The sequence below is a fragment of the Solanum dulcamara genome, chromosome 11 (genome assembly GCF_947179165.1).
Source record: "Solanum dulcamara chromosome 11, daSolDulc1.2, whole genome shotgun sequence".
Lineage (NCBI taxonomy): Eukaryota > Viridiplantae > Streptophyta > Magnoliopsida > Solanales > Solanaceae > Solanum > Solanum dulcamara.
Window position 1 is genome coordinate 49,831,355 of NC_077247.1, and position 22,571 is coordinate 49,853,925.

Consider the following 22,571-nt stretch of genomic DNA (forward strand, 5'->3'; position numbering starts at 1 on the left):
ACAACTTAAAAATCTTCATCTAGGTAGGTGAGATGTCCATCTCATTAAATTTGTACTGCAACTTCTGGTTATTTTAATGCCATGTGACATGTCTCATTACTTAATTGATGTCACAAGCAAGTGACAACTTTCAGGTGTGTAATTACCGTGCTCATCAATTTCACGATGTTTTAACTTGCAACTCTTGCACAAGGAGAAGCAAAAGTTATTGAATGCATTATCAATCTCAATTTAAAATTTTAAAATTGAAATCTAAAGTTACATATTCTGTTTAGTTTATGGGGCTCCTTTGTTTCTCTAGCATGTTGCCCCCTGTGATCCTGTCAAAGTTCATCTTGGATATTCTGACAAAGTAAACCACATACAATCTATGACAAAATACTAATACTTTATAATTACTCTGTAAACAATACGGCATGATCCAGAGTAGGAATCTTTACACATCTATTTTTTTTTAATTATATAACATGATAATGCTCTTGTGGAAAGTTACTAGATGATATTTATCAAAGTCCATCAGAGGAGCCCTTACCTCTCAAACGACTATGAGAAATTAAATCTTAACTTCCTTGAATGTAACATACATATTTAAAGATTACATTAAGAGTATCTTCAAAACATTTGTATACATAGCAAAACAAACTTTCATTTTCCAATAGTAGTAATGTCGTTTCCTTTTTTAATAGACGGGAGTAAAATATACCAATCGATGGATCTACTATGGCTCAATCCCAAATAAGTAGGAGAAGGTCCAATATATATACACTCAAAATCAAGATCAAAATACTACTGGAATTTTCTTCTCTCAAAAGAATTTTATCTATCTTTAATATTAGTCCAATGGATTTAACCAACACTCTTGAGGCTTGTACTTGTTCCTCACAGTATCCTGGCAATAATTATAAACCACAAAGTTCCTCTGCACCCAAGCATAATCAATCTTCTGTTTACTTGATAAGTGCCAAGCATTGTACTGATCCCACCAGTGCTGTGTGGTGGATGAGGCACAAGCAGGGTAAGGATTTTTCCATGGACAAGCATCTATCGTAAAATCCTTATAAGATGCTACAAATGGTGCATTTTTCCAGTTTATCTTGTCCAAGCCTCCTCTAGTAGCCCAATTATCTGCATTCCATATGCTAGAAAACACGTACATTGGCCTCTGGGCTGGAAAGAAATTGTTTGTGTGATTCGCGTTCTTGTATACCCTTATCGGTACCTTGTCCACAAAAAAACTGCATTTACAAAAATGTAGTTGATCAAATCATCATCAACTACCCGTTAATCTCAAATTATTTGTGTTCGACATATATATGAATCTTCTATATCCATTTCGTTATATTCAAATCCAATTTACGAGAATCTTTATCTTAGTCATAAATTTAAATGATCATTCTCTCATCGATCAAGTTGTTCTCCGGTAAGTTTTTTTTGTTTGACTCATTGTTACTATGTAATTGGAGAAACAAAAAGTACCATCGATAGATGTAGTAAGATGGTTAGAATCCCTTTATTCTCAACCAAAGTTTGATTCAGACCATAGGAATAGTGGTAATACCAGAATTTTAACTTAAAGATTCAAAATAAGTAAACAAAGGAGTGTGTTTATATATATATATATATATATATATATATATATATATATATTGTAATTTTCTAGCAAAAAAAAGAGTTCAAATGAAGTATATTTTACAATGAAGTATATTTCACCTCCTTAATGGATCTACTCAACGTGAATTCTGATTAATTTACTTTATCTCTATGCCCCTGCATAGGGATGAAGTACATTTCTGTAGGAAACATTTTACCTCCTTAATGGATATCGAACGGTTCAACAAGAAAAACGAAAACAAAAATTAGCTAGAAGAGTGAAAAAAAGAAAAGATAAGGGACTTACACAATTTGATGAGAGTTCCAAAGAATGGAATAAGTATGGAAGTCGAGAGTAGGATCAAACCAGAGTTGATGCCTCATCTCACGTCCACCACTGCCATTATTATACACATTTGTCTGAATAAGATAAGGCTCCCCTGTTCTGTTTCCCAAGAACTCAAAATCTATCTCATCTCTCAATGGCCCCGCCTCTACTTCTGAGCACATCTGCACCCAAAAAAAACTAAACCCATTGCCAAAATTCCCACAAGAATAACAAATGTTTAACTGAACTTACATAAAATGCTGTTACAACACCAGCAGAATCACCTCCTACTAATTTCAACTTTGTGCTGTACCAACCAAATCTATAGCTCTGTTTTGTTATGAACCCACAATCTAACATACCAAAAACATGAAATATATATATATATATTCAAATTTCAAGAAAACAAAAAAAAAATGCAATTTGAATATCTTGGATTTTAATCACCTGATACTTGATCTAAGGTAAGATACCAGATCTGTCCATCTTTAGAAGTCTTGAAATGTGTACCAGGACAACTTTTGCTAAAGTTCTCCTCAAATGCACCTTTGACTACAGCATTTGATGATGAAAAAAGGGTAAACAATAGTGATAAAATTAAAAAAAGATGAGCCATTGAAGAAGCATTTCTCTCCATGGCGTTTTTTTTTTTCTTGCTTTCCCTTTTGAATGAAGATGCAAGGATTCTAAGCTGGATCCTTTAGGAATGACAACGTTTTATTAATTATACGCGGTTTGTTACCTAAGGGCAAATATGGAAATGAGAATTTGTTGCTCATTTTTATTTATTACTCTATCTTTTTACCTCGAGAGACGAAATAAGGCTAAGAACAAAAAAGAACGAACAAAAAAATGCTTTTATCAGCAATTCATTTGAGAATATTTTCCTCTTTGGACTAGAAAATTATCAAAAATTGAGGACCACCATGTTTGGTAATCTAAAATAGGAATGCTTTTCAAAAAAATCAATCCAAAATGGCTTTTTTAGAAACCAAAACAATTCAATTGTACTAAAACGCAATACAAGAAAATAATCTCCCCAAAACTAAATTATACCAAAATCCAAAACCTCACTTAATTTATTTCTCTCTTGTTGGAAAAAACATGTCGAATCAACAAGAAGTAAAGCTAATTTACTTCTCACTTAAAGGGTTTACAATGCTCTTTTAATGATATTAAAAATAATTTAAATTTGTTTTGAGACTAATCGTACCCTTATAGATCTTCTCATATATTGTTTATTGCATTTCGTTTATTATATGATTTTTGTTGTTGTTGTTGTTGTTGTTTTCTCTCTTATGCTTCCGTCATTCAACTCACTACTTTATTCGTCATTGTTGTCTTCTTTTTTTCTTGGGTTTGATACACTTGAGCTGATAGTCTTTCGGTAATGGTCAGTGGCGGATCTAGAATTTCGATTCAGGGGGTTCAAAATATATATGAAGTAAAGACGCAAAAATTACAGAATAACTAAAGAGAGTGTGGTTGTGAAAGGCAACACCAATTTTAATCTACTAAATTTTAACTCGCCCAGTCATCCCGTGTTTAACATTTTTACTACTTTTTCCCGCTACATCGAACCCTTTCTAAAATTTATCATGCTTTCTTTTTTCTTTCACTTTGCAATGTTTTATTTTTCTAAATTAATATCTTTTTTATCATATATTATCTTTGAAATCATAACTTTCTTCAAAAACAATTTTGGAATCTTTGTCAAGCTTAAATAAAAAACTAATATTAATAAATAAATTAAATTAAATTGTTTATCAGTTTCACTGGTATGTTGTTGTTTTTCCTTTCTACATGTTAAATCCTTATCTTTAACATTAATTTTTGAATTAAAAGTATTTTCCATTTATCTATTCGAAAACAAGAAAGGAGAAATGAGAGAGAAAATTATAAGGCGGATAATTAAATTCTCACCAATAAAATAAAAAATTTAAATAATCAATCAATTGTTGATTAATTGTGCATCTATGGGACTCCGATGACTCTAACTCCAAAAATTAATATTAAAATCAATTGTGATCTTACAATGGAGAACAAATATAAATTATTTTAATACGTTAAGAATATTTTGATGTCTTTTTTAATACTATAATCTTTAGAGATGACGAATGCTCAATATTTCGAATTTTAAAAGTGAGTAATTTAGGGATTGAGTCCCAATAGGCGATAGCACACATATCCAGAAAGACCATGCAAAATTACTAAATACCCACTACGAGTGTGTGAGCGTATCCATGCAATAAAAGTGGGGTCTAAAGTGCTTTTAATATTGCAATATGGCTCCTTTTGAATAGATTTATTACTCCCACAGTTTTTATTTATTTGTTAAATTTTAATTTAACACATTTATTTTAAAAAATAAATTTATTATTTTATTTATTTATATACATTATATATTTTAAAGACATTAAAAATAAATATAAAAAACATTATCCTTTTTGATTTTATTAAAAATGATACATAAAAATAAAAATTAAATTAAAAAATATTCGATAGGTAAATAGGTACGATGAAGTATATGAAAAACTTCTTGGATTTGACAAGCTGGATTCACTCGACTCCTTCTCCTTGTTACTCCCTTCGTGTCATTTTACGTGTCACATTTTCTCTTTTAATTAATTTTATTATAATTAAAATAATTTAATTTTAAAATTTTATTTTTATATTTAATGGAAATAATTTATAGATATATAAATATTTAAAAATTATTTTAGATCATAAATTTGAAAAATCTTTATTTTTTTAAAATATCGTGTCAAGTTAAAAGATACTGCAACGTAAAATAATCATTTTCTATAAATTTTAGTTGTCATGTTTATTAAAAATAATCATTTGAGAATAATTATTAATTTTAAAAATTAAAATATAATTAATTATTAGTCTTCATTTTTATTCTTATTTAATTAAAATATCGTGAAAAAATAGTAGTGTTAAATTGAAATCAACCAATAAATAAAACAGAAAAGGGCCTAAAATGCCCTCAAATTATTTAAAATAGTACAAAATGCCCCCATCCATTTATTAGGCCTAAAATATTTTTGACATCCACCTTTAAGTTCAAAAAAGACATTTTCTTTAACGGAAAGGGCATTTTAGGTCCAATAGATGGATGAGAGCATTTTTGTACTATTTTCAATAGTTCGAGATCATTTTAGGTCCTTTTAACATAATTTTAATTAAATAATTTGAATAACTTTTTTTAACATGTGACGCTCATCTATTGGTTACAATTTGATTATTTAAAATTAATTTTAAATCAAAATTTATTTAACAGAATTTTAATTAAATATTTTTTTTAAAACACGTGGCGGCCATCTATTTGTTACAATTTAATTATTTAAAATTAATTATAAATCAAAATTTATTTAACAGAAATTTAATTATAGAAAAGAGCCTAAAATGCCCTCGAACTATTGAAAATGATACAAAAATGACCCTCGTCCATCTATTAAGTCTAAGACACCTTTTTCGATAAAGAAAAGATTGTTTTTTTATCTAAAGGTGGATGTTAAGGTCATTTTAGGCCAATAGATTGATGAGAGGCATTTTTGTACGATTTTCAATGGCTTGAGGGCATTTTAGGTCTTTTTTCGTAAAAAAATAATTTAATCACATTATTATTTTAATTAATATTTTTAAAAATAAACGTGTAAAATAAAATAGATCAAGAGGATATAAATGGAGTAGATTTACTTTCAGAAAAGAAAAAAAAAACATGATGTAGATTAATTGAGCAAAGTAACCTTAAATTACGGGGCTAATAGGCTTTACGTTGCAAATTATTAAAACTAAAGCAGTGAATTCAAAGTTGGGAAGAAGACCTTAGCCATTGCTGCTAGTTAATTGGAAAAATATTTTTCATTTTTTTTTAGGATGTCATTTCTTGTTTTGATTATTCATTGTCAAAAAAAGGAGTATTCATTTCTTATTTCTAATATCGTACATCAACTTGTTTATATGAGGAAGAATTCCTCCTACTTCAAAGTCCAAGATATGAGTGACACGGCCCTTACAAAACAGTAGACGTTTCAGCTATTATTAATCAATAAAAGCATTAATGTTGTATCGAAATCAATACTAGTAATACATTTAATTATTTTGTTGTCGAAGAACACAAAAAACAAATATGGAATTTCCTCATCACAATTTTAACCTCATGCCACGTAATTAATTAGTTCCTTATTACTCTCTCTATTCCATATTAACTGTATTTGTGAGACAATACACATTTATTAAGAAAATATTAAATGACATAATTTAAATCATACTTTCAATTATTATAAATGTAACTTCATAAATAGTGCAATTTATCTTGAATTTTAAATAATTTAATTATTTTGAACAATACTCCCTCCGTCCCATTATAATTGTTAAGTATATTAAAAATAGTTGTCACAAATTAGTTATCAATTTAAACAATCAAAAAATAATTAGCCACTTTTTTCCAACTCTATCCTTAGCAATTAAGTCGTTTTGAAATGTGAAAAAAGTTATTATTACAAACTCTACTCTATTATTACCATTTTCAAAAAGGCCATTTTAAAGTTATAAAACTTCTTCTTGTTAAACTTTTGGTATTCTTTGCCTATCATTCAATACAAAACACATCAATCTATGATATTTAATGATTAATTTCCATAATGATTGAAGAATATTTATAGTAGGGTTATATTAGTCAAATTACATCCCTTATTAATTTTTCTTAAAGGTTGTGCAAGACCTTATCCTAATAACTAAAATGGGACGGAGGGAGTAAAAAAATCGAAAAATTCAGTTAATACTCCCTTCTTTTCTATTTATTTGTCGAATATTTCCTAATTTGATTTCTCTCTTGTCATTTCTGAAAAATCAAGCAAGGACAATTTTTTTCTTCCCTATTATACCTTGAATTTATTTATATGAAGTTAATGTCTCTAAAAAAATATAGTAACTATATTGCAAATAAATTCACTTTTAATTTGCAAGTTCAAATCAAATACTATATTTTTATTTTTTAAACCCTTTATAAAAATATTGAATCCGCCACTTACAGGTTGTATTTGTTAGTAAGACAATACATGTCCCCTTCTCCGTATTTTCACTTCTCTTGATGCTGATTATACACATGTAAGGGGTCAAGGTCTAAACCCCACCACAATAGTGGTCTAATTTAATAAAAAGCACTTAAAATGATTTTTTGGTTGCATTCCTTGACCCCTACCACAATGGTGATCTAATTTTTTTTTTTAAAAGTATTGAATTTGGTTGAATTTGTCTAGCTTGGCCAGTGACTGAATCCTATCGAGCATTTAGAAGCAGATAATTCTTGCTGGAATTTAGTAAATCATTTAAGGGAGAAAAAGAAGCAGTTATTTAACTGCTCCCTCCGCTCATTTTAATTTGTGATTATTATATTTTAAAGAAATATTTTTATTTTTACTTGTCATTTTTAATATATTAAGACAATTTTTTTCTCAGGTTTTACTTCTCAATATTAATTACTTCTTCCCCAAATCATTTCTCAAGACTCAAAAATTATACATTAATTAACATGAGTATTTAAGTATTAATCATTATTTCTTAAGGAGTGTGCAAAGTCTACAGTGGACAAGTAAGAATGAATGGAGGGAGTATTCTCTCTGTTGAAAAAAGATGATTTTTTAAATTTTGTTATCTTAAATTAAAGATGTGTCTAATTTATCCAAAATATCTTTTCAATTTTGAAGTCTTAAATATGTCATGTAGGATGTTTGGGAATTTTTTAGCATGTGTGGAAAATCACATAACATAATGCTATCAATTTCTTGTGCCATAGTTTCCCTTTTTCTTTTGCTTTGTGAACATGAATTCTTGGAATGAAAGTGAGCTTCTAAGCTTAACTCATTGAAACTGACAAGCAATTTATCGTAAAATAAGAGTCCATTTTAAACAAGATTTCTATACTCACATGGATTTTTTGGTGACTCACGTGCTAAAACTGTCCGAAACCCCTTTTTTTTTTTTTTTTTTTTGAATATTCTGATTACAAATCTGATATCTTGATTTTTATTGATAATATAATTCAAGGAGAATCATATCCTAAAAGCTAGCTATTGAAGTGAGAGAATTCAATATTATATAAGCTCCACGTCAACTTTCTTAAATTAATGTGTGATTGAAGTCTCATACCTTTATAATACGATTTACACCCTAATAAGCTAACAAAATGTACATTCTGTGAAGCATACTAATACAGTGAACATTAATATTGGACTCAAAATAGGCCGTCCGTGCAAAAACTTGAAATGAAATTGTGTTTGTACTTATGTTCAGTTCTTTTGGGGTTTGGTTTGGGTTTAAAATGCTCATAAATTTGGGCTCTTTGGTAAGCTTTCACAAACTAGCCACCTATTACAAATTTGACCCAGTGTACGAAACTCTCTTCCCAATTGAAACCAATTCGCTTTGCACTGTAACTCAAATGACCATTGCCTCTAGAGCTCTCTTTCTCTTCCAGAAATCAATAGCCAAAGCAAGCACTGTAACAGCAACACAAAAGCCCCAAGATTGGAGAACCCAATTCAAACAAACCCAATTAATTTCACAAATTTCATCTATTCTCTTGCAAAGACAAACAAATCAATGGCCTTCACTTCTCAAGAACATCAAACTTTCTTCCTCACAATTTACTCCATCTCTATTCCTTCAAATCCTCCACAACACCCAAACCAACTCACAAGTCTGTGTACGCTTCTTCAACTATGCCAAGAACAATCTCGGGTTCCAGCCTGATGTCAAAGTTCTTTGTACCCTTGTATATGTGCTTCTCGGGTCCGGACTATCCAAACCCGCAAAACCTATCTTGGATACTCTCATTCAAACATACCCACCAGCCCAAATTGTGGGTTTCTTGATTCAATCACCGAAATCTGGTGCAATTCACATTCAGTCTTCAGTCTTGAGTTCAGTTCTTGAATGTTATTGCAATAAAGGTTTGTTCTTGGAAGCTCTTCAGGTTTATCAGATAGTTAGAGAATATGGCTATTTGGTGTCTATTAATTGTTGTAATACGTTACTTAATTTACTGCTCAGTAAGAATGAGTTAAGACTGGCTTGGTGTTATTATGGTTCTATTATTCGTAATGGGGTTCAGGAGAATGTGGTTACATGGTCTTTAATTGCTCAGATGCTTTGTAAAGATGGGAAATTTGAGCAAATTGTTCCTATTCTAGACAAGGGTGTATGCAGTCCTGTTATGTATAACATACTCATAGATTGTTACTCTGAGAGAGGGAATTTTGAAGCTGCATTTGGTTATTTAAATGATATGTATAGTAAACGTATTGATCCCACCTTTAGTACTTTTAGCTCAATTCTTGATGGTGCTTGCAAATATCAAAATGCTGAAGTGATTGAATCAGTGATGAGTTCCATGGTGGAAAAAGGACTTCTCCCGAAAGTTGTGACACCTGACTATGATTCTGTGATTCAAAAGTTCTCTGGTATGGGAAAAGCATATGCAGCTGAATTGTTTTTCAGGGAAGCTTATGAAAAAAGGATTAAGCTACAAGACAGTACTTATGGCTCTATGCTAAGGGCATTCTCCAAGGAAGGTAAAGCTGAAGATGCTATTTGGATGTACGACATTATACTTGAGAGAAAAATATTTATCAATGACAAATGCTGTAGTGCCTTCATGAGTGTCCTATGCAATGAAAATCCATCTGAGGAAGTTAGCAGTATGTTGAAAGACTTGATTGGAAGAGGATTTGTTCCTCCCATATCTCAGGTGTCTAATTTTATTGTTTCTCAGTGTGAAAAGCATAAGTGGCAAGAAGCTGAGGAGCTTCTGAATGTAATTCTTCAGAGAGGACTTCAGTTTGAATCTTTTTGTTGTTACTATTTGGTGCGGCACTATTGCTTTAGCAGAAGGATTGATTCTGCCATTTCTTTACATACTGAACTTCAGAGGCTTGGTATTGCTTTAGATGTAGAGACCTACTGTACACTACTTGACAGACTGTTTAAATTAAGACGGCATGAAGAAGCTCTAAGGATCTTCAATTACATGCGAACTCATGACATGTTAAGCAGTGTTAGTTTTTCAATCATGATTAGAGGGCTATGTCAGGAGAAGGAATTTAGAAAAGCAATGAGATTGCATGACGAGATGTTGAAATTGGGGCTTAAACCTGACAGAAAAGCATATAAGCGTTTGATTTCTGGGTTTGGCTAAATAATACTTTTTGACCTCATTTATATTTTATCTCTTCGCTTACTATACATACTGTACAGCATGGCTGCTCACTTGAGAGTAGATTTTGGTGATGCTCGTTTTTGGTAGCCATCCAATTTTCATTTCTCGCTATGCACAACTGAAACAGCATACAATGAGAAATATGAGTGTGCCCTTTACTTACAAAAGGTAACTTTTGTTCCTTTTCTACTTCCCTTTTTCATTTGACACAAAATTCTGTTCAGAGGGGATTTTCAATCATATAGTTGCACAATTGTTTGACAGTAGAAAACTTTATACTTTTGGCTACACTTGAAAGTTTATTTACTGATGTCATGGTTGACTCGTTTCTTAATTAGCAGTGATGATTTAATTTTTTTATGTCAGTCCTTTGTATCATTGCCTAAATAATTCTCGAGACAATTGCATGTTAGACTGTACTTTCTTTGTCTGGAAATAGTTTCCAGTGGCTTCCTTCTAAATGCTTTCATCTCCCCCAGCAGAGGTGTCAATGTTTGGTTGCATTTCAGCTCTCACTCTTTCTGAAGTGATTCATACTGTCTCTTGTGATGTGTGATGCTGAGGTCGATTAACTTAAACGTCTGAGGGTGATTCTAGTGGTATTTTAAGCTGTCTCTGGGCTTCCTATTAATTGGAGAAGAAGTTACTTATATCGATTCAATAAAGTGAACAATTTCTGTATCCTGACTGCTACCTTACGCTGCCTAGTTGGTACCTTACCAATTACTCGTCTTGGATTATGATTGGGGGCTAAGCGCAAAGGCTGATAGCATCTGGGAAGGAGTGATGAAATGTGAGAAAAGGTTAGCCAGGTGGAAGAAACAATATCTTTCTGCGGAAAGATATTGTTTCTAATTAATAGCGTGTTGGATTCACTTCCCTCATACGTGATGTCTCTGTTTTCAGATGGTGTATCAGTATGGGAGGACATTAGATTCTGTGGCCTCTCTTTAAGGCTAATACGGGGATCAAGGTGGGCAACAGGAGAAAAGTTTCTTTGTGAATGGACAATTGGATTGGACACAAACCTTTGAAAGTTCTATTTCAAGATTTATTCAGGTTGGCTTCAAAAGCTGCAGCTACATTGGCTGAGAAGAGTAAATGGATTTGGAGTATCAACCTCTGAATAAATTTCAACAATTGGTAGGTGAACAGGTCTGTTAATTTTTTCAATCATTTAAAACACATATCGGCGGCTAACTAATACTACAGACAACATAACATGGATACGTAGCAAGAGGGGTTTATTCACAGTGAAAACATGCTACAGAATATTAACAGAAGAGATCTTACCAAGTCCTTCCTTGGCCATCGAAACAGATCTCGAGATCCAACGTTCCATTCCAGGTAGTTTCCTTTACATGGATTGTGTTTTAAGAAACTTGTGTCACTCATGAGAATATCCAAAAAAAGAGGTTTTGACCTATGCAGCAAGTGCTTTTTATGTGAGAGACATACAGAGAGCATCTGCCGCTTGCTTTAGTTTTGACGTCTGGATCGCAATTGGTCATACAAAGATCAACAAATGATTTACTGAGGTGCTGGCACAGAAAAGACCCAAGGAAGAGGAAGCTACTATACTTGCATGTATTTGGTGGACTGTCTGGACTGAAGAAATAAAAGATGTTTTGAAGATTCTGCAAGCTCTGCCAACAAGATAGACTGTAATTGTATATATATATATTTTTTGAACCCCATGATAAACCTGCCGCCGCTACAACCTCTGCCTTTTGGGTGAGCACTCTCTGGGTATTGGGTTGATATAAACCGCACTAGGCAAGTCCTATGCGATAGGCTCGACTTAGAAGGCATTGAGGGGGATCGATCTCGGGTCATCCATGTGGATAACCATCCTTCAAACCAATTGAGCCATTCCGGACTGTATATTTTTTGTTTTTGTATATGTTGTAGGGTGAAACACGTAAATGCAAATGAACCAGTTCTACAAACATTAGAATGCCTATAAGATTAGACGGGGCTATGTTTTGCTACACTTTACAGTCCTTTATAAAATTGCTTCACCTTCTCCCCCCCAAAAAAAAGACACCTTTCCTAGCTGCCCTGCTTCATAAATCAAAGTTAATGTGGATACATCTTATAGTACCACAGGAAACAAGAGTGGCATGCCTCATAACTTTGTTGCTATTTTGGATAAATCTGCCATTTATACTTTCGTCTCTAATTATTCTTGAATTTTCCCAAGGCTTCTATCATCATGAGCAATCAGAGTCCTTCATGCAATTTTATAATATTGATTCAGAGTCCTACTTAGCCCTATAACAAGGTTTACATAGATTAAAGAACTAAAATATTTTACTACTACTTTTGACTGAGAAAAATCAAACTTTTTAAATAACTTCTATTAGAACATCATACTGTATTATCTTGCTCTAACACTGTATACTGTATCAAGACTTCCATTTATATGCAGTGACAAATGTAAATAATTTTTCAGAGTATAACCAGTTTTTAGACGTTAATCACGCTGTAAGTAATGTTTCAAAATTACAAAAAAAGCTTAGTCCGCTTTTTAATATAAATAAATTCTTTGAATAAAAATAGTCCTAATTAAGACTCAAAAAATCTTTAAAATAATTTAATTAGAGGTTGTTTCACTTTGTATTTATCCACTTTAGAAAATCAAGAGATAAATCATAACTTAGTTCTTAATTTATTAACTATAGTCATTTTTAAAGCATTAAATTTTATATTCAAATATATAGTTAAATTATGATTGTATTTATTATTCGGGTGTGTCAAATCCAATCAATATTGGACAAATAAAAATGGACGAAAAGGATCCAAAACTGGTCATCCCCCAATTTTCTCAAAAGACCCGACCCAATCCACATTACCCATCAGCCCATCCATTTGTTGCCCTTCCAAATCCAACACAAAAAATCTTTTAACATTGCTGCTTCGTGCATGCATGAAACCTTCCATCAAATCAACAATGGCGATCTCTACAATTCAATCTTCTGTTCTACTCATCACTATCCTGTTTCTCCTCGCACCCATTACCACCCATTCCAATTCTTCCGATGATTTACTCTCCGAGCTGAGACATCTCCGATCAAAATCTTCCCTTGGCCTGATCCACCTCAAAGACTCCCTTCTCCAACGCATCCTCTCAATCCCTTCCCCTAAACCATTCTCCTCCCTCATATTCTTCGACGCCAGACAGCTCCACTCTAAACCCGATAACTCAATCCCTAGTATTAAATATGAATTCTCCCTTCTCTCATCTTCTTTCCTCACCAACCACCCCCAAAACAACACTCAGATATTCTTCTTCATCATAGAATTTCAAGAATCGAAGTCTTCGTTTGAGCTTTTTGATGTTCAATCTTTACCCCATATTCGGTTAATACCCATTTATGTGACGGATGTTAAAAGTGATTGTATTAAAATGGATGCTTCTGGTTTTTCTATGGGAGCTGAGTCGATGAAGGAGTTTGTGGAGATGAATTCTAATGTTAATTTGGGTCCAATTCATACGCCCCCAGTTATTCCGAAGAAAATGATGATGATTATTGGTGCTGGATTTTTGATTTGGAGTCCATTTTTGGTGAAAAAGTTTGTTATTGGAAACACCCTTTTGCAGAATAAGTATGTCTGGATGGTTACGACGATTCTAGTGTACTTCTTCAGTGTTGCAGGGACCATGTATACTATAATTAGGAAAGCACCTCTGTTTTTGATTGATAGAGATGATCCAGGGAAGTATCATATCTTTTACCAAGGATCTGGGATGCAGTTAGGAGCTGAAGGTTTTGCTGTTGGATTCTTGTACACGATAGTTGGATTGTTGTTGGCACTTATGACTCATGTTTTGGTTCATCTGAAGAACAGGGGAACACAGAGTTTGCTGATGGCTTTGGGGCTCTTCATTTCGTTTTGGGCTGTAAAGAGGGTGATTTACTTAAATAATTGGAAGACTGGCTACGGTGTTCATGCTTATTGGCCTTCAGGTTGGATGTGATAGCAATGTAGTTTGTCTGTCTCTTAGGTAAGAGTTTTTTAGTTTACACTACATGTGAGCTGATTCCGATTCAACCAAGAGTAGTTGACGGAAAAGTTTCAGCTTTTACATTTAGATTTATCCAGCTTTTATCTTGTAGTGAAGCATTTGTTTGCCAGTTGAAGTTTTCTTATTAATAATTCCTCACCTTATATCTCTCAAACTTACTGTCTTTTTAGTTACTTACTAGTAGGTTGGAGTGTATTGACTTGCTGCTCCTTCTAGTAGTCTTAGTATACTCTTGTTTCTTGTTCTTCAATTTTTTCTATTATATGTTGTTCGGATACTTTGATTGTGTTAGGATCAAAAATAATTACGTGTCGTGTGGAAACTAGCAACACAAACCTCGAAAGACCATGAGTAAGAAGACAAACGAGAACTATACCAAAAGAGACACAAATATTTAATGTGGTTCGATTAACTACCTATGTTCACAAGAGGAGATGAGTAATTCACTATAAATATGAGAGTACAAAATATCGAGAGAAATAATCTCACAGAATTCACTCGGAATACATAGAGGTTCATACAAGTGATAATCTCACACAATTTAATTGAGAGTACATGATCATTAATCTTGTTCCATTTATGTAATCACCACTTGGTAGCTTCCATCTCATTGTCTAATACGTAAATTGTTTATCATACTTCAGGCAAGATGAGGGAAATTATTGTGTAAATAGTCAAAGATTAGAACCTGGTGTTTTCTCCCCTAAGAGATGAGAGAAGGATCTAGAATTTTAACTTTATGAGTTTAATCTTTAAGGTACTTGGCATTGAGCCCATTCTATTTCTAAAATTATGGATTTAGACCTATTATTTATTTCAATTTCAATAAATTTTTACACATAAAATTTATAAGTACTGGGTTGGGTAAGCTTACATTTGGACCAGTGCTGACTAGGAGTTTTTGGTTTGTTTAAGATTTCTAAGTCAACAAAAGAGGAATGGATATTGAGGATCCATACCTGACTCCAACTAGCTTGGAAAGCATGGTAGTTGTTATCCACCAGCATAACTCCTTAAAGACGTTAAGAAATTACAGAAACAAACTGTATCCTGCATTGGAGGGGAATAACAATTTCATAGCCCAAGATGAAGTTTTATTGCTCTCTTTGTAAAGAGTTGTTGCAAAAATTGGAGAACCTACTGGCTTGGAGAGCTGAAGAATGCAGCATCAATTGTCACACAAGGCAAATAATCTGAAATCTGGGGGGAAAAGTGTAAAAATTATTAAAGGATTTGATTAATTAAAAAAGTTTCAAAAACTTTATACCTGTATGGTTCATTTCTGATGCAAATATGTTCTCATTTTTGCTTTTCGGAGAAGTGGGCTTTTCTTTTTGATGTGCCTAAAAGAAATTATTTGGAAATTCAAGTTATAGAATCTGTGGAAATTATTTGAAATTTTTTCTCTGTTAATGAATTATACACAGTTTTCTTTTATTTATCAATAAAGATAGGGAGGTTTCCTTTAGTAATTGGAGGGAAGGAGGAGGAGAAGGGGACGACTGACAGGTTTCTTGGTGCAGTTGAAAATAAAACAATTGGAAGAGAATTATCTTAGTATTGCATGGATTACTCTTGCTTTCTTCTTCGTTAATAAGCATAAGATTTGACAGAAACATTTGATACCAGACATTAAATTTAGGATTTTTTGTGGAAATTCTCTTTTGTGTGCCTCTCTATTTCTGGCATTTCGTTGTTCCATCGCTTGGTTGATTATCTTGATGGTGAAAATGCATTTAACTGTTACCATGTTCTATTACATGTTTTGATGGAGGAAACACATGATGAGGTCCCAATCATAGCTCATGCTAAAATCATGTCTTTGAAAATCCCCTGAAGGAAGATTTAAGTATTTCATTGTCTTTTAACCGTGAAATTTCCTTTTTATGGGGTGAAAATAACAATCCGAATGAAAGAATCCATTAGATTGTGACCATGCAATTAAATTGTCCTCTCAAAAAAACTGTCCACTGGTAATAATCGATAGTTCATCATCTTAAGATGCGAGGGAATGAATAATTTCAAAAACCACCATCTTGCCCTCATTTAAACTGTCTTTTATTATCAGTTATGAAACCTCTGATCATATAAGATTATCAGTATTCTTTACCACTTCCTATACTTAGCTGCAATATTTATGCTTATACTTATCTTTGGAGAAACGTTGCTTAAGAACTACTCTACCATCAAGAGAGAGATGCAATGTTATATCGTTAAGTTTGATCTTGGCTATGCTAATTAATTTAGCTCTTGAGATCCACCGTCCACCTTATGTTTTTCTTTTTGTTGCATAAAAGTGGAAGTGGGTTTCACTTTTTAGATATAAAGTTGGTCATGTGTTCAGCAAAGAATATATTCCTTTGAGCAACTTCAGCCCCTTTCCTTCAGTTACATATTATTTTCTTGCATACGTTGAATCTTGAAAACACTATGTGCAGTTAAAACAACTTTATAGATCAAGAAAAAAGAAATGTTGGCGGATGGTCGGTTTGCTTCAGCAGATCTTGCTGGTTTTTTAAAGTCATTTTAACAAACCTTTCTTTCCTTTCCTTCGTAGAGTCATAAAGGTGATATGAATTTGAATTCTTTAAGCCTTTTCCTCCGTTTTTTTTTTGGGGATGAACTTGCGTATCCATGCAGCAGCCTAGATGCCCTTTTTTACTTTTTGCTTTTTCCTATATATATTCTTTCCTTGATAGCCAAACCATTTACTTTCTTATATTCTATCCTCTCAAGCCTTGCCCTCTATGTGCTTGAAATTCAATTAAGACACCGATCAAAAGTGAGTTGAGAATTTTGACAGGGGACATGGAAGAACAAACAGAAATTGTTGGAAGGGCATTTGTGGATCACTACTACAATCTTTTCGACAATGATCGATCATCGATTGGTACTCTGTATCAACCAAGCTCCATGTTCTCATTTGAGGGCCAAAAGTTGTTGGGAAGTGAAGATATCACTGCTAAGCTTAATGCGTTGCCTTTTGGACAATGCCGCCATGCGATTAGCACCATTGATTCTCAACCTTCGTCCTTTGCTGGAGGGATCATAGTCTTTGTCAGTGGTAGCATTCAACTTCTTGGAGAGGACCATCCACTGAGGTTTAGTCAGGTATCTGGTTCTCTCTTTCCTCCATACATGTGGTTAAAAAGTGTGATTTTATATTTGTTGTGTGTTTGAACAAAGTCACACATTGGAAGTTGAGAAGAAAAAGAAGTTACAAAATTACTGCTGTGAGGTCTTTTACAGAAAACCGTCCAGGCTTGGCTCAAAATGGTCGGTATGACACAATGCTAAGAGTGTCTTTGGGTTGGCTTAGTCCAACTGTATTGTTTTCATTCTTCTTTTCTAATAATGGTGGCGTCTGGAACCACTTAAATGAATTACTTGTCTAAGAAAGTCTAAACGTCTTTTTTGTAATTGAATTGTTGCAGATGTTTCACTTGATCCCAACTGTGGAAGGAAGTTTCTTTGTGCAGAATGACATATTTCGTCTCAACTATGGCTAGTTTAGTGTTCAGGTAGGGAAAATGTTGATCAAGGGAAGAAAAAGCAGTGTTTATTTTAGTGGAAATGTCGAAGAGAGAAAATTACTGGTGATGTAAGTTTGCGTTGAATGTGATCCTGCCTTTAACGAAGGAATTGGAGCATCACATTATTTGATTTGCCAATTGCTTTAATTTGTAATACTGGGTGAAATTTATTCAATTTGCAATCACTAGTATCACAAGTCTACAACAACAACAACCCAGTGAAATCCCACAACGTGGGGTCTGGGGAGGGTAAAGTGTACGCAGATCTGACTCCTACCAAGGTAGGACGGCTGTTTCTGAAAGACCCTCGGCTCAATAAAAGCATAAAAGCATAAAAGAGGTTAGATAAGGCATATATGAGAGAGCAAATAACGAGAACGACAGGGATAAAATAGAGTAATCAAAGTACAAAAATTAATAGATAATAACAGAAAGCAAAGCACAAAAAATTATAGTGTGCTAATGCGCTTACTAATAAGGAGTATAAACGAAACTATGTTCTAGCCTTCTATCCTAGTGTGGGTCCTCCACACTCTCCTATTTAGGGTCATGTCCTCGGTAAGCTGTAATTACGCCATGTCCCGTCTAATAAGCTCTCCCCAATATTTCTTCGACCTACCCCTACCTCTCTTGAAACCATCCATGGCCAACCTCTCACACCTCCGCACTATGGCATCTGTGTCTCTCCTCTTCACATGCCCAAACCATCTCAGTCGCATTTTTCGTATCTTGTCTTCCACCGAGGCCACTCCTACCTTATCCCGAATAGCCTCGTTTCTAATCCTGTCGCTCCTGTTATGCCCACACTTCCATCTCAACATTCTCATCTCGACAACTTTCATCTTTTGAATGTGAAAGAACTTAACCGGCCAACACTCCGCCCCATATAACATAGCCTGTCTAACCACAGTAGAACTTGCCCTTAAATTGTGGTGGCATAGTATCATCAAGTCTAAACATTTTAATTTACATCTTAATATTGTAGCATGGTTCAGTCATCAGTGCCACAACTAAGCGGCATATTATTATTATCACAAAAGAAACACAAAGCGGGCAACCAAAACATACAAAAACTTCACTAGCAATACATGGCAGTCATATTTTTCATTAAACAAGTTTCTCACAACCCTTCAGTATAAGCGACACCAGTAGATTTCAACCATGCACCTCCTTGAATCATCTGACCCACTGTGAATTTCGTGGCCTCTGATTTAGTTAAGGCTTTATGATAACCAGGCCAGTTCACTCTCTTACTAATTCCAGCACCAGGTCCTTTGTTCATGTACTCACCATAATACAATGTTTTCAATGCAAAATCACCGTTCCATTCTGACCAACCCGCTGGATCAATATGGTCTCCAATATTGGACTGCATGTACACTGTCCGCGAATACGTTTTCCATGGTCTGCCCAAATATGTCTTCACGGACCCTTTCACTGGTGCAAGGTCCGAGCTAGGAATAATATCGCAATTCTGGATTGAAGTTCCTGTATTTTGGTTTGGATCTTCACGACCTTGGGCCGTAACCATGTTTTTCTGTCCGCTCATGGGCTTTCGGGCTGCAAGTTTAGAGTTTTGGAACACAACTGCTGCATTACCGAAGATGAAATCGACAGTGCCAGTGATGTAACAATCTCTGTAGAACTGACGGAGACTGTGGGTATAGAGTGTGTCCTGGAATGCATCCATTTTGCAACGGCTGATCACTGACTGATCTGCTCCAACACGAAGGGCCACTGCTTGGTGCTTTTGTGGCCCTGCTGTGTTTTGGAACTGTAGGTCTTGGGCTATGAATCCATCTCCAACAGCAGCTGCATTAAATTTGCAACCAAAGTAAAGAAGTTTATCAATTTTTTAAGCACATTTTTTCTGCAGTGACCTTTCTGTCAACACACTTTTTTCAAAATTCAAGCTTCTTTGTTAGACCAAAAGGCTTAAGTCAAATTAAAACGGTATAGTGAGAATTTTTTTTTACCAACAGTCGCAGATTTGAAGGTTGTTGAGCCATCCACAACATTCAAGTTGCCAGTGATGATGGTAGCATCCATGCCATCACCTACAAGCATAATATTCTTCTTCTTTTTCCCAATCTCAACATTTTCTTTATAAGTTCCTTTTTTCACATAAATAACATATCGAGTCTTGCTATTATCTGGAGCAGAAGCAACTGCTTCATTTACAGTCTTGTATTTTCCACTACCATCTTTAGCCACTACAACATTGGCTGCTATAGCATTTGCTGAAAGTTGCAAAAGTCTTCTATCATTAGCACTAACCCATGACGGCAATCCATCGGTAACTTCTGGTACATTATTATCAGTCTTTGGTGGTACAATTGCAACCATCAAGGCCAAGGAAGTCCTTGCTCTTGCAATCATGTCATTCAACATGGGCTCCATAATGGACCGGGTCTGGCCGTTTAGCCCATCTATGCAAGTAACATGGTTGGTGAGAATGCTACTTAGCCATGAATGGACATCAAAGTGTGCTTGGGCCGATAGGTTCCGAAGTCCCATCATGGAGTCCATTAATCTATCCCTTGACAAATCCATCAACTCTAGACAATCTGCTAGAGCTGCTTGCTCCTTGCCATCATTGAGCCTACCGTTCACATTGCTCACCAAATCAATTGTTTCATGAATTTTTAACGACGATTTATGTAAAACCATCTTTAATAAATCCACTGTTTTTGTATCTATCACACCAGCAGGTGCAACCTCAGACACCATAGCCAAGCAAGATGGCTGATCATGGGCTGTATCACAAACATTGGCTGTTGAGGAAATTGATGGGCTAGTACCATTGATGGGCCAGATTGAAATTAATCCAACTGAGCCAATAATAGCAGCTAAGGAGAGAAGCACATAGAAAGCTTTAGAAGAAGAGGAGGATTTTGTTTTGGGAGAATCCAACAATGGTTGAGAGGAAGTAGCCATGTGGAGTGAGCTTCAGTTTGCTATGGATCTCTTCTCATTTCTTGCGTTATTATATAGACTCGAAAAACACCAAGGAAGGGCCAATGTTCGATATTATTTTAACATACAAACAGTACTTAATTAAATTAAAGCACAATTAATTAATAAAACTACTTTAATTTACTTTATTAGGTGGCCTGGAAAGGTTCAGGTTCAGGTTTTTATTACTAATATATTATATATGTGTTTGACCCATGCAAGTGTTTCTTTTCATGGCAATGTAGTCAGTGACGGACTCAGAAATTTTATAAAGGGTGTTCAAAAAAAATTAAATACACTAATCAGAAAAAAAATGTGCTTATTCGGATTCGAACTCACGAGCTAAGACAAAATATTGAACCCCATTTGCCACTGAACTAGTCCTTTGGCTTATGCTCAAGGGGTTCAATATTAAATATATACACATAAATTAAAATTTTTATTTTATATATACAGTATAATTTTTTAACGAAGGGGGTTCGAATGAACTCACATGATCCGCCCCCGCCACTGACCATACCTGCATATGGTTAGTCTACATATGCTGGTGTAGGTATATTTTTATTTAAGTTAATTATGCTAATCAAAAATCAATACAGTTAAATTTATTATAAGGTCAAGGGAACAAGTCTTGATTTAACCCATTGATATATATATATATATATATATAAAGTATATTAACAGTTAAATATGTTTGTAAATGAATTAAGTAAAGACAATAATGTAAGATAATCGAGTAGATGGAACAATAAAGTTTTGTTGCTTAATGTTTGAGCTAGCTTGGATACATTAGATTGAACCGATCTCAGATCCATGAGTAGATTAATATGAAAGTGCTTGAGAGCTAATAAAGGCTTAATAAAATATAGAAATTTTGAAGCAAGAATATAATTATATTATTTTTGTATTATTCAGAACCTAACATTGTAGCAATTCTATGTTTTATGTGAAAAGAGAAAAAAAAACTGCTAGTACCTGTGTATGAGTCGAACTTTGGTTATATAATGTATGAAGTTGTACAAGTTTTAATATATAATAATTTTTTTTATATTAATTTATTTTTGAAATATGAATTTGATTATTAGTACTCCAACTATTAGTTTGCGATATGATTACATATTGATAAGTTTAAGTTAAAAAAATAGCTAACTCTCTTGATTTGTTAAGGTAAACAAATAAAAAGATGATCACTTATAGCTATATCAAACAAATAAAAGGGAATGAAGAGAGTACATTAAAATATCCAAGTTAAATACATAGTTGATGGTTTGGTCAAATTGATTCTGTTTTTTCTATATGCTTCAAGTGACTCTTAAATGTTTTAACGGCCAAATACATCCAATTTAAATATCATTATCTTTGAGCTGTTATATTATTATAATCAATACTTTATTATAATCACGACTGCTTAAGATTTGAACAGTTTTATAACTGTTAAGTACTTGTGTATGAGTCAAAAATTTAAATTTTATGTATTAACAGTATAAAAAAATCATTTCTAAAACTAAATCACTTGTTATAAGGCAATTATATATACATCTCTAAATTCGTAACATCAAGACTACTACTATTTAATTATAGGCAATTATAAGGGTAATATATTAATCAATATAATAGAAAAACTCCATTCGTGTTTTAAACTACTATGTCCAATAAAAAAGTTGAGAGTATTATTACAAATGCGAACTAATATTCCGCTGTATATTAATATTGTAGGATCTCATATGAAAATATTTAGTATATCTATGATATAGAAATATCTTTCATTATCATAGTTCGTAATATAATAGCAGGTTATTATATTTTCATCTGTGTGTTCCTGTGTGATAGGAGTTTGATTTACACGACTTATTGCACCAAATGCTTGCCAACAAGTGTTTATATATAATTATTACTTTATTTTTTTATATT

At 33.4% G+C, this 22,571-nt stretch overlaps 5 protein-coding genes across 6 annotated transcripts; 3 read left to right on the plus strand and 2 right to left on the minus strand.

Annotated features, from left to right (window-relative positions):
• Positions 1-553: 553 nt before the first annotated feature.
• On the minus strand, positions 554-2,615 carry LOC129873337 (probable xyloglucan endotransglucosylase/hydrolase protein 8). Its single transcript, XM_055948413.1, has 4 exons — positions 2,366-2,615; positions 2,171-2,271; positions 1,898-2,100; positions 554-1,235 (listed from the first exon to the last, which is right to left on the minus strand). The coding sequence occupies exons 1-4, from the start codon at positions 2,553-2,555 to the stop codon at positions 833-835; spliced, it is 897 nt and encodes a 298-aa protein (XP_055804388.1). The 5' UTR covers positions 2,556-2,615; the 3' UTR covers positions 554-832.
• A 5,586-nt stretch (positions 2,616-8,201) lies between these two features.
• Positions 8,202-12,206, plus strand: LOC129874377 (pentatricopeptide repeat-containing protein At4g21170). Of its 2 annotated transcripts, XM_055949656.1 has the most exons (3): positions 8,202-10,310; positions 10,625-11,489; positions 11,574-12,206. In XM_055949656.1, exon 1 carries the CDS (start codon positions 8,211-8,213, stop codon positions 10,119-10,121), a length of 1,911 nt encoding a protein of 636 aa, XP_055805631.1. In that variant the 5' UTR covers positions 8,202-8,210; the 3' UTR covers positions 10,122-10,310; positions 10,625-11,489; positions 11,574-12,206. The 2 variants fall into 2 exon arrangements, with proteins under 2 accessions (XP_055805631.1, XP_055805630.1); XM_055949655.1 differs by having other exon boundaries at positions 10,625-12,206.
• A 709-nt stretch (positions 12,207-12,915) lies between these two features.
• LOC129874230 (probable dolichyl-diphosphooligosaccharide--protein glycosyltransferase subunit 3B) lies at positions 12,916-14,563 on the plus strand. The gene has a single exon (XM_055949489.1). It carries the CDS (start codon positions 13,072-13,074, stop codon positions 14,122-14,124), a length of 1,053 nt encoding a protein of 350 aa, XP_055805464.1. The 5' UTR covers positions 12,916-13,071; the 3' UTR covers positions 14,125-14,563.
• A 2,170-nt stretch (positions 14,564-16,733) lies between these two features.
• Positions 16,734-17,887, plus strand: LOC129872975 (nuclear transport factor 2B). The gene is made up of 2 exons (XM_055947944.1): positions 16,734-17,283; positions 17,607-17,887. The coding sequence occupies exons 1-2, from the start codon at positions 16,981-16,983 to the stop codon at positions 17,679-17,681; spliced, it is 378 nt and encodes a 125-aa protein (XP_055803919.1). The 5' UTR covers positions 16,734-16,980; the 3' UTR covers positions 17,682-17,887.
• Positions 17,888-18,656: 769 nt separating this feature from the next.
• LOC129872974 (pectinesterase-like) lies at positions 18,657-20,766 on the minus strand. The gene is made up of 2 exons (XM_055947943.1): positions 19,682-20,766; positions 18,657-19,517 (listed from the first exon to the last, which is right to left on the minus strand). Exons 1-2 carry the CDS (start codon positions 20,640-20,642, stop codon positions 18,826-18,828), a joined length of 1,653 nt encoding a protein of 550 aa, XP_055803918.1. The 5' UTR covers positions 20,643-20,766; the 3' UTR covers positions 18,657-18,825.
• Positions 20,767-22,571: the final 1,805 nt, after the last annotated feature.